We start from the raw sequence: 12,420 nt of genomic DNA, 5'->3' as shown, positions 1-12,420 counted from the left end.
ATATTTGATTGATGGAAAGATCCAGCCAATGGTTAGGCGGCTGTGGTTTTGGTAGAGGGAACTGATTGGTCAGGAGTAAAAGGTCATTTCTCCAGAGCGAAAAATCAAGATTTTACTTGCAAATTTCTTCCTACAAATTTACAAAACTTTCTACAACGTGACAACAATGACAGAACTGCCGAACACACTCAGATTCAAAATCTGCAAGTGTATTTTTGATTCACAGCAGAGTATTCATAGTACTAAATTGACTTTCAATCATTCTGAATATAATATATATTCAAATATCAAGTTACAAGTTTGCAACTATTGTTAAATCGTTCACACATCATGACATAAGCTTTCATAGTATTACCATGACAAGCGGCAAAACATTTCGTCTTTCAATCACCCACGTGGGTATAACCAATGAGCAGATGGCACGTGGGTACCTGCTTCTATAAACCAATGAGGAGATGGGAGAGGCAGGACTTGTAGCGTGATCTGGTCAGAAATAGGAATGACTTCAATTTTACATGGAACCCGAACCGGCGGCGCACGTGCGCCATCCTGCGCTATCATGTATAAATGTATTTTGTCCCCCTACACCAAACACGATCACAACCCACAGGTTAAAATATCAAAACAAACTCTGAACCAATGACGTTAATTTGGGGACAGGTCGAAAAGCATTAAGTTGAGGACAGACGTTCTGCTAGCAGAACGCCTCGCCAAATATCCAATGGTAGAGAGTGGCGCGAAATACAAAAACCTTAAAAATGCTATAACTTCAATTTCTCAAACATATTACTATTTTACACCATTTGAAAGATAAGACTCTCGTTAATCCAACCACATTGTCCAATTTATAAGTCGCTCTGGATAAGAGCGTCTGCTAAATGACGTAAATGTAAATGTCCGATTTCAAAAAGGCTTTACAGCGAAAGCAAAACATTAGATTTTAGACATTAGAGAGTACCCAGCCAAAAATAATCACACAGCCATTTTCAAAGCAAGCATATATGTCACAAAAACCCAAACCACAGCTAAATGCAGCACTACCCTTTGATGATCTTCATCAGATGACACTCCTAGGACATTATGTTATACAATACATGCATGTTTTGTTCAATCAAGTTCATATTTATATCAAAAAACAGCTTTTTACATTAGCATGTGATGTTCAAAACTAGCATTCCCACCCAAAACTTCCGGTGAATTTACAAAATTACTAATCATAAACGTTGACAAAATACATAACAATTATTTTAAGAATTATAGATACACAACTCCTTTATGCAATCGCTATGTCAGATTTTAATTAAAATAGCTTTTCGGCGAAAGCACATTTTGCAATATTCTGAGTACATAGCTCGGCCATCACAGGCTAGCTATTCAGACTTCGAGGCTCACTAAACTCAGAATTACTATTAGAAAAATTGGATTACCTTTGCTGTTCTTCGTCAGCATGCAATCCCAGGACTTCTACTTCAACAACAAATGTTGTTTTTGTTCCAAATAATCCATAGTTATATCCAAATACCTCCGTTTTGTTCGTGCGTTCAGGTCACTATCCAAAGGGTAACGCGCGAGTGCATTTTGTGACAGAAAAATTCAAAATGTTCCATTACCGTACTTAGAAGCATGTCAAACGCTGTTTAAAATCAATTTTTATGCTATTTTTCTCATAAATTAGTGATAATATTTCAACCGGACAATGTTGTATTCATTCAAAGACGAAAATAAAAAAATGGCGAGGTCTCGTGAATGCGCATCTCCAGTCTCTCTGTCACCAGGCAGTCCACTGACAAACTGTGCTGCTGTTATCTGCCCAGAGACAGGAGACGCCTCATTCCGGTTTCTGAAGGCTTTAGAGAGCCAATGGAAGCCTTAGAAAGTGTCACGTAACAGCTCAGATACTGTAATTTCGATAGAGATGCAACAGAAGGACTACAAATTGTCAGACAGGCCACTTCCTGATTGGAATCTTCTCAGGTTTTTGCCTGCCATATGAGTTCTGTTATACTCCCATTCACCATTCAAAGTTTTAGAAACTTTAGAGTGTTTTATATCCAAATCTACTAATTATATGCATATTCAGTTTCTGGGCAAGAGTAGTAACCAGATTAAAATCGGGTGCGGGTTTTTTTTTTTTTTTTCACCCGGCCGTGAAATACTGCCCCCTATCCACAACAGGTTTTTAAACATGGCAATTTAGCTAGTTAGCTTGCACTTGCTAGCTAATTTGTCTTATTTAGCTAGCTTGCTGTTGCTAGCTAATTTGTCCTGAGATATAAACATTGAGTTGTTATTTTACCTGAAATGCACAAGGTCCTCTACTCCGAAAATTAATCCACACATAAAACGGACAACCGAATCGTTTCTAGTCATCTCTCCTCCTTCCAGGCTTTTTCATCTTTGAACTTATATGGTGATCGCATCTACACTTTCATAGTATTACCACAACCGGCAATCACCCACGTGGGTATAACCAATTGTCACAGGTGTCGTAATGTAGAGACCAAATAATATTTTTGCAGGAATCTCCTTGCGAATGATTTTGCCGAGGATTGTATCTCCGCCGGCCTGGGCAACCAGAGCTTTTGCTATCTCCTCCTTTATTATAGCGAACACGGAAAAACAATAAACAAAGAACGACAGCTAACAGATTTGCAGGCTATAACTACAAGCAGTGCAAATACAACTACCCACAAAATAACCAAACCAAACACACACCTCCATATAGGACTCTCAATCAGAGGCAACTAGAAACACCTGCCTCCAATTGAGAGTCCAACACCCAATCCTAAACATAGAAAACTAAACTAGACAGACCATAGAAATGCATACACAACACAAACCCTCTGTCACGCCCTGACCAAAACTAATACAATTACTCCCTCTGCTGGTCAGGACGTGACACCAATGAGGAGATGGCACGTGGGTACCTGCTTCTATAAACCAATGAGAAGATGGGAGAGGCAGGACTTGCAGCGCGATCTGCGTCAGAAATAGAAAGGAGTTCTATTTTAGCCCTTGGCATCGCAGACGCTCGTTGGTGCGCGCGAGCAGTGTGGGTGCAATAATTGAATAACATGGATTTCTACATTTATTTTGCGATGCTCGCGCACACGACGTGTCTGGTTTGGTCAGCATGTTAGCCCTTGGCAACGCAGACGCTCGTTGGCGCGTGTGAGTAGTGTGGATGCAATAATTGAATAACATAGATTTCTAAAATTATTTTGCAGCGGTCAGCCTATTACCCAGAAACACTCACAGCTGTAATTGCTACCAAAGGTGCTTTTAAAAAGTATTGACTCAGGGTGTGAATTCTTATGTAAATCTAATATTTTTGTGTTTCATTTTCAATAAATTTGCAAACATTTCTAAAAAACATGTTTTTTCACTTTGTCATTATGGGGTATTGTGTGTAGATGGGTGAAAAAAAAAAATATTTAATCAATTTTGAATTCAGGCTTTAACACAACAAATTATAAGTCAAGGGATATGAATACTTTCATATCACTGTATATACAGTATATACACTGAGTATACAAAACATTAGGAATACCTTCTATGATCCCTTATTGATGTCACTTGTTAAATGCACTTCAATGAGTGTAGATGAAGGGGAGGAGACAGGTTAAAGAAGGATTTTTAAGGCTTGAGACAATTGAGACATGGATTGTGTATGTGTGCTATTCAGAGGGTGAATGGGTAAGACAAAAGATTTAAGTGCCTTTGAATGGGGTATGGTAGTAGGTGCCAGGCACACCTGTTTGTGGCAAGAACTGCAACGCTGCTGGGTTTTTCACGTTCAACAGTTTCTCATGTGTATCAAGAATGGTACACCACCCAAAGGACATCCAGCCAACTTGATACAACTGTGGGAAACCTTGGAGTCAACATGGGTCACCATCTCTGTGGAACGCTTTCGACACCTTGTAGAGTCCATGCACCGACAAATTGAGGCTGTTCTGAAGGCAAAAGGTGGGGGTGCAACTCAATATTAGGAAGGTGTTCTTAATGTTTTGTACACTCAGTGTATACGAAATACTGTATGTATGAACCACGTCCACTTCTAGAGACCTTAACAAAGGCTTCCAAACTTGCAGTGACTAGAGGGAAAAACAGACCAAGGACATGACATTTACTCAACCATTAAAAGTTTGAGACTTGCTGCCAATCCAATCTGTCCCCTATACCCATTGAATTGTTGCGGTACTACTACCACATTACATTTGACATCTTTGTCATTTAGCAGATGCTCTTATCCAGAGCGACTTACAGGAGAAATTAGGGTTAAATGCCTTGCTCAAGGGATATTGACAGATTTTTCACCTAGTCGGCTCTGGAATTCAACAGCTCCACGTGGTCTTCATCCATGGGGATGGAAGTTGCGCTGCCCTGGGCAGCGGCTCCTTCTGGCTCCTCCTCCTCCTCCTCCTCATCACTGTCTAGTGGAGGGGGCTGGGGAAGATTCAAGCCCTTCGACTCTATTCTCTCCTGGACTTCTTGCAGTTGCTCTGCCACTGGGGGCATATCCTCGGGCTGGTCCCCGGGTGTAGCATTTAGTCCATCAGGAACCTGGTTTAGTGGCTGGTAATAGTAACCTCCATTATCCTCCTCCTCGTCTCCCACACCTAAAGTTAGACTCAGAGATATGACGTACAGTAGATGCAGAAAGTAAACAGCGTAGTGGGTCAATTTCCGCAACAACTAAGAGCGTTGAAGCACAAGGTTGAACTTTTCTCTCGGTGAACAGCATAAAGTGCACACATGCACAAATGCGGAGATACTGTGTGAGAGCGAAGTCTTGCATCTCGTTCATCTCAATATCTGTGGTGCTGCTCCTAGCGACGTCATTTTGCTGAGTCTACCTTTTAAATTGGTATAGCACTCTCACTCACGGGTGCAATAAATGTAGCCTCTTACAATGCACGCCTCAAAATATGCTAAAGCTAGAATCCTTCGTTTCAACATGCATTGTTGGACATATAAATTAATGATATACACCCATTAATTCTTGAAGAATAGAACTTGCACTACATGAACTAAAGTATGAGGACACCTGCTCGTCGAACATCTCATTCCAAAATCACAGGCATTAACATGGAGCTGGTTGCCCTTTTCTGCTATAACAGCCTCCATTCTTCTGGGAAGCCTTTCCACTAGATGTTGGCTTCCATTTAGTCATGAGCATTAGTGAGGTTGGGCACTGTTGGGCGATTAAGCCTGGCTCACAGTAGGCATTCCAATTCATCCCAAAGGTATTCGATGGGATTGAGGTCAGGGCTCTGTTGAGGTCAAATTCTTCCACACAGATCTCAACAAACCATTTCTGTAAGAACCTCACTTTGTACACGGGGAACTTGTCATCCTGAAACAGTAAAGGGTCTTCCCCAAACTGTTGCGACCAAGTTAGAAGCACAGAGTCGTCTCGAATATCATTGTATGCTGTAGCATTAAGATTTTCCTTCACTGGAACTAAGGGGCCTAACCCGAACCATGAAAAACAGCCCCAGACCATTATTCCTCCACCACCAAACTTTACAGCTGGCACTATGCATTCGGGCAGGTAGCGTTCTCCTGACATCCACCAAACCCAGCTTCGTCCATCAAACTGCCAGATGTTGAAGTGTGATTCATCAATCCAGAGAACGCGTTTCCACTGCTCCAGAGTTCAATTGCGGTGAGCTTTATAACACTCCGGCAGACGCTTGGCATTACGCACGGTGATCTTAGGCTTGTGTACGTCTGTTCGTCCATTTAAACCCATTTCATTAAGCTCCCTACGAACAGTAAATTTGTGGAAATTACTTGTTGGAAAGATGGCATCCTATGACAGTACCACATTGAAAGTCACTGAGCTCTTCAGTAAGGCCATTCTACTCCTAATATTTTATACACCTGTCAGTAACGGGTGTGGCTGAAACAGTGAAATCCACTAATTTGAAGGGGTGTCCACATACTTTTGTATATATAGTGTATAAATGCCTCATGAGCTTAGTTCATCTGTTGCACCCCATCAGAACCCAAAATATAAACTTGTTTTACTCCAGTGTTTGTTAACAATGTAAATGTTAATAAACACTGTATAGCCATAAAACATGTATGGTTAAAACAATTATTTTTACCGTAAATTCTGGACTATAAGCCGCAACTTTTTTCCCAGGCTTTGAACCTCGCGGCTTAAACAATGACGCGGCTAATATATGGATTTTTCCCGCTTTCAATTTTTTTTCTTCCAAAAAAACACATTCTGTGACGTGCTCAGTTTTTTGGTGGCATGAAGCTTTCATTAGACCAATGAAATTGCCGAACGGGTTATGGTCAAACAACTTTTTTGTTTACTGATTAGATTAAATCGAGCGCTCTGAAACTTCCCATCATTCTGATTACGGTAGTCATTTTGTCACCCTCATCTTGGCAAAGACACGGAGAAATGCATAAGATGCAGCTTTCAAGTTGAAGGCGATTGTTCTGGCTGTTGGAAAAGGAAACAGAGCTGCCGCACGGGAGCTTGGTCTTAATGAGTCGATGATAAGACGTTGGAAACAGCAGCGTGAGGAATTGACTCAGTGCAAAAAGACAACTAAAGCTTACTGCTCATTTTGTGTTTCGTTAAAGCCTATTTATTTTTGTTACAAGCCGTGTTTCGTTAAAGCCTATTTATTTTTGTTACAAGCCGTGTTTCGTTAAAGCCTGTGTAAAGTTCATTTGTTTCAATGTACCGGTAGGCACCTGCGGCTTATAGACATGTGCGGCTTATTTATGTTCAAAATAATATTTTTTTTTAAATTCAGTGGGTGCGGCTTATATTCAGGTGCGCTTAATAGTCCGGAAATTACGGTATATCATGGATGGTCAGTCCTTGCATCAATAGCTCTGTCTATGAATTTGAGAGTGGTTACATTTCTCCAGGCCTATCCATCAGCTGTTTACCAAAACAGAGGAGGGGTGGCAGCTTTGTTGTTGTGTTATTTTTTACCCAGTGTTATTCAAGTGGTAATACATTTGTGGTAATACATACATTTTCTTAAGATTTATTTTCAATCACATCCTCTGTTGATTTTGTTGTTAATCTGAAGGTGATATTGGGTCATGGCCAGTCTGCAGCAGGAGTACCCCCTGGTCCTGCTGGGGATTCTGGAGGAGCTGGCTGCTATGCGCCACTGGCTTTCCTTTCAGGACCTGTGTAGAATGGTCAGCACCCGCTTCGACCTGCAGCACCTCACAGAGCTTAGGAGCCTGCTGTTCTCCGCAGCTTGCCGCGATCCCTGTTTCCCTGCCACCCTCTTCAGAGACAGGGTCAACCCTAAGGGACTGGGGACATCCCCGATTGGCGTGGCAGCTGACATCGTCACAATATTCAACCTCATTCAAATGACGGGTGGGGTTCCTGACGAGGCCCAGGTGGCCCAGCCAATGAAAGCTCAGCTCGGCCCCAATATCGACCAATCCCCGGGGCCCTCTTTGCAAATTTCTTTGCCTATCGCTGACGAGGTGAGATTCTCCAGCCGCGATAGAGTGCGCACACTGTCAGACTCTCAGACCCTCTCAGGCCCTATCAACCAGAGCTTGCTCTGGCCCAAATCAAATTACTCGTTCCGCAAGCGTGCCAGTCTCCCTCCTGATCCCCTCTCTCTGGTCTCATCATCCCCTCCAGGCCGTGCCAGGGCTGTGTCTTTCGACTGGCACCACAACACCCCGCTGTTCGCTGGCAGTGGAAGCATCCCAGGCCAGGCCATGCAGAGCATCTACCTCCCCCTGGAGACAGACAGCGAGTCCTCAAAGGATTCCCTGAGTGGAGACTCGGCACCCAGGGATCCCGGATCAGAGCCGGGATCGCAGCCGGGATCGGAGCGGCATTCCTGCGCGAAGAAGAGAGGTATTTTCAAGATGGACTTCCACAACCAGTCGCACCTCGTTCCCGAGGTGACCATTAGTACCGAGACTCCGAGAGTAGGAGTAGGAGGAAGAGGGAGGCAGGAACTTTTCACCAATCGCAGCTTCGAGATGCTCTCCAACCCGTATCCTTCGCACACTGTCTGTCGGCCTTCGCCGGAGCACCAGGCCAAGCATGAAAGCCTGGATTACCTCCAGGACTCCACATACTTTGGCCCAGGCGGTACTATTCCTGAATGGTCCCCCCGCCACCTCCCACCCCCCAGGACCCGTAGGCCAGGATGGATGGACAAGAGCCTCAGTCTGGATGACAGGTTGGTGGGCTTGGATGGCTCCGAAGGCTCCCTTCAGAGGAGACTTGCCCCCAGCCCCGTCACAAACAACCCTGGTGAGTGGACCGTCAGTCCCAGACCTGAAGGAGGAGGGTGGATGGCCTGCAGTACGGGCACCCAGACAGACACCATGCCGGGCACGCGGCACCTGCGGAGCCTGGTGCACGCCGACCACCTGTCCTTCATGACCTCAATGGACAACCCCGACATGATAGGCGAGGACGACATCAGCGCCATCTTCCGCTTCCTGGATGACATGAGCATGTACGGCTCCACAGGGTACATCTGCCCCCCCGACGGGGGCCCTTCGGCAGCCCAGGACACCCCGGAGGCACGGCGCGGCCGCCTGGGCCAGCTCCAGAGGCTCTTCCATTCGCTGGACGGCAGTGACGATGGCGGGCTCAAGGCCAGCGTGTGTAAACTCCTCCTGAGAATGGGCCAGATCGAGCAGAGCCTGGAGTCCCTGTCCGAGGTCAAGGCCGAGATCTCCCAGGTGCTCTCCTTCCTCCAGCGGCTGGACGAGAAGATGCAGGAGCAGGCCGTGGAAGGTAGGCGGGGAGGTAGGTGGCTGGGACCCCCCAGCGGCGGTGAGTCTTCCCTGGGTGTGCTGAGCCATCCGCTCAGCCCTGGGTCTGGTTGCTCCTCTGAGCCCCAGCCCCTGTCTGTGTCTGGGCATTCGTTTGGTAGCCTGGACTGGAACCGGTGGGGGAAGATGGAGGCGAACAAAGGTGTGAGCGAAACCAAAGTGGGGAAGAAGGGGGTGCTCTCTCGGCAGGCCTCTTGCAAGAGTGGCGTGGACTCCAAGCGGCCAAGCATCATCTCCATCTTGTCTGCACGGGATTGGACGGTGTCTTTCTCAAAAAGTAAAGATGACAAGGCCCAACCCGGGAAAACAGGACAGGTACTGTACCAACTTAGTCAGTGCAACAGTGTGTGTGTATGTGCACGCATGCATGCATGCATTCGTTTTGGAGATTTGGATTTGGTTTGGAGTGAGTGTGATAGTGTGTGCGAGTGTGAGTGTGTGTGTGTTTTATTTTAGTGTGTGTGTGCTCATTTTGTTGCTAAATCAGATGTTTAGCTGTGTGTGTCTTGTAAGGCAGTCTTAGGTTCTGGGTCTGACCTGTTTTCCTGCTCCGTATAATTGTATGTTGCTGTTTGGAACTAGCCTGGTCAACCAGACTGCTGCACTAACGTTTTGTTTCATGTGAAGTGAATGAGAGCTATCGCAAGATCCGTCTGGTTTCACAAGGCTAGTGGCTAGTTGTGTGAGGGTAAGGAATTATAAACTCTGTGGATTTTGGGGTTTTAGGCAGAAATTTGAAAGAACTAGACTAATACAGAGACTAAAACCTAAAGCAGAACTTGAGTCAGACATTAGCTTAGTCAATTATTCCCATAGCTCTTTTACTGTCAATGCAAGACTGCCTTTCAGTAATCAGTAATTCCCCACTTCTCCACACAAAGGAAAGAGCAGGTTTGCTTGTGTGTATCCAGTTTGTTCACATATGTATTCCATATTTGTTCCTGACATTATGTTTGATTTATTTTTCTCTCTTCCTCCCATCCCTTCCACATTTCCTCTTTCACATCTTTGTCCCACCTTCCATGCAGACGGACCAATCAAACAGCTCTGCCCAGAGTCACAAACTCCCTCCTCAAAAACACTCCCACTTGGTGGAGCAGGTGTCCAACTCTTCTCTCATCCGTCAGAAGGGTGGCGGTTTGACCAATCCTAGCTTGTCCTCTGGGTTGACCTCTGGGTTGACCTCTGACATCCGATTGGCTGAGGGGAGAGGAGCCCCGGTCTGGACCGTGGAGGAGAGAGAGGCCAGAATATCCCCTCTGGACCTACAGGTACTGTATAGTTTGACCTTGTTGACCTTTTGGTAGCGCAGTACTTAACGACAACTGTGGGCCGCATTAAATCAACTCACGGGACCCGTCTGGCCGCCAGCACGAGCTCCCTGCTTTCCAAGAGGAAATGTTTGGTTGCTTTTCATAAGCACATGAGCACGTATGTCTTATTGTAATCATATATGCTGTGAATGTTCAACAGACTGAACAAATGAGTTATTTGGTCAAGATCATTATGAGATTATACTAATACATTATACATATGACATGTCTTTTGATGCACTATAACCGCATTATAATGCATTAAATGAAGTTTAGCTTTCTCCCAAAATGATACAAACTAGGATTAGTCAGTGAACCTTCAGAAAATAAAGAATCACGTGTGGCTCAGTTGGTAGAGCATGGCACTTGCAATGCCATGGTTGTGGGTTTGATTCCCACAGGGGACCAGTACGAACATGTATGCACTCACTACTGTAAGTCTATCTGTATAAATGACTAAAATGTATATCTGAACTGGGATCCAAAAGGAACTTCCAATGAATAGGATAAAAAAAATAAAAAAATAATAAAACCCAATTTTTCTCTCCAATTTTCGATCTTGTTGCATTGCTGCAACTCCCCAACTGGCACGGAAGGCGAAGGTTGAGTCATGCGTCCTCCAAAACATGACACGCCTAACCACACTCCTTAACACCCGACAGCTTAACCCGGAAGCCAGCCGCACCATTGTGTCGGAGGAAACACTGTTCAGCTGGCGACCGGGGTCAGCCCACAGGCACCGGGCCACAAGGAGTCGCTAGAGCACGATGAGCCAAGTAAAGCCCCACCGGCCAAAACCTCCCCTAACCCGGACGACGCTGGGCCAATTGTGCGCAGTCTTATGGGACTCTCGGTCACGGCCGGTTGTGGCACAGCCCGGGAATGAACTCGGGTCTGTAGTAACGCCTTTAGCCCTGCATGCGATGCGGTGCCTTAGACCATTGTGCCACTCGGGAGGCCCCAGTGAATAATACTTTTAATGGAACAACTGGAACGGTTATCTACTTGACTGGCATAATAGAGTGGTGACCTTATGTTTTGTCTCGTAGGCCCAGGAGTCTCTAAACCCTAATAACCTGGAGTTTTGGATGGAGGACATCTACACGCCAGGTTACAGCACACTGCTGAGACGCAAAGAGGCAAACCAGCGCAGAGCCAAAGCCTGCAAGCTGGGGGCGCTCATCTTCACTTCCATCACCATCATCCTCGTCATCGTCATCCCTATCGCCACCATGAGCTCTTGAGGCTCTGTATGCATGCCAGACATGAGACCTCCAAACAAAAATACTGATTTGATTTGTTGATTGGCGATGACGGGATGGTGGGATTCTGAATGCGGTGTTGATGTGATACTTTTTTCATATAACGGTGTAGGGGGAGTAATGTGCCCTACATTTACCATGCTCTTACACCAGTGTATTCAGGAGAGAGTATTAAGGAAAGACAAAGCTAAACTAATGCAAATTCTTTGTGAATCTGGCACCATGTTATTACAATCTGTCATGGCCTTATCCTGTTGCCCACATACCTTACTGGGCTAATTTCTTTCAAGCACAAATGGAAAAAATGCATAACAGTAAAAAGCACAGCATTTATGTAGGCCTTCTGTCTGCCATTATTTCTCATTAAGTTATGTTGAATAAAATATTGATTTGTCATAATGGTTTTCGCTCCCATTTTGTCATCCATGTGCGGGAAATCAGTGATTTCCTCTATATTTTACTGGCTATGTCAATGCAGTCTTTTGATGAGAAACCACCCCTGTTTGTTGTTGTTGATGTTGATGTTTTGGGCCTTAGGGATATGGAAAAGGAAGCCTTTGCCAGGAACCACTTTGTGAATTGAGGATTCTCTGTGTAATCTAATTTATGTTATAGCACTCTACCATGTTAGTGTACTGTATGTACACAGATACACACACACACACACACACACACACACACACACACACACACACACACACACACACACACACACATGCGTGTGCATGCACATGCACACACATCACACGTGCATGAATGCACACACACACACATCACATTGACACATACATTACACACAATCACAGCCAAAATTCCTATGATGTGATTGTCAAGGGATATGCAGTCTTACTGGTTCTGTCACATTTCACTTGGGAAGAATGTCTATGTTGTAGTTGAGTGTACTAGTACTACTAGTACTGAGGTCACCTGGGGTTAGGGCTGATGGTTCACAATTTGGAGATTGACTCTCGCAGTGCTTTGGAGGGTGATGTGAAAATGTAAGGCCAAAGTTTGTTTTGCTGTGCTGGCATTGCAGACAC

General features: G+C 45.0%; 1 protein-coding gene across 1 annotated transcript; it reads left to right on the top strand.

Moving 5' to 3' along the window:
* The first annotated feature begins 6,991 nt into the window (after positions 1 to 6,991).
* On the top strand, positions 6,992 to 11,779 carry LOC106565208 (major intrinsically disordered Notch2-binding receptor 1). Its single transcript, XM_014132071.1, has 3 exons — positions 6,992 to 9,120; positions 9,834 to 10,076; positions 11,168 to 11,779. The coding sequence occupies exons 1-3, from the start codon at positions 7,084 to 7,086 to the stop codon at positions 11,360 to 11,362; spliced, it is 2,475 nt and encodes an 824-aa protein (XP_013987546.1). The 5' UTR covers positions 6,992 to 7,083; the 3' UTR covers positions 11,363 to 11,779.
* The last annotated feature ends 641 nt before the right edge of the window (positions 11,780 to 12,420 follow it).

Source organism: Salmo salar, chromosome 12 (genome assembly GCF_965601325.2).
Source record: "Salmo salar chromosome 12, fSalSal1, whole genome shotgun sequence".
Taxonomy (NCBI): domain Eukaryota; kingdom Metazoa; phylum Chordata; class Actinopteri; order Salmoniformes; family Salmonidae; genus Salmo; species Salmo salar.
The sequence above is the reverse complement of the archived record's forward strand: the minus strand, read 5'-3'. Positions and strand labels throughout refer to the sequence as shown.

Bases quoted from the DNA above. Each gene is read 5' to 3' on its own strand.
- LOC106565208 (XM_014132071.1), top strand. From the start codon at position 7,084: ATGGCCAGTCTGCAGCAGGAGTACCCCCTGGTCCTGCTGGGGATTCTG. The intron at 9,121-9,833 runs GTACTGTACCAA...CCTTCCATGCAG, and splicing joins AACCCGGGAAAACAGGACAG to ACGGACCAATCAAACAGCTC. The intron at 10,077-11,167 runs GTACTGTATAGT...TTTGTCTCGTAG, and splicing joins TATCCCCTCTGGACCTACAG to GCCCAGGAGTCTCTAAACCC.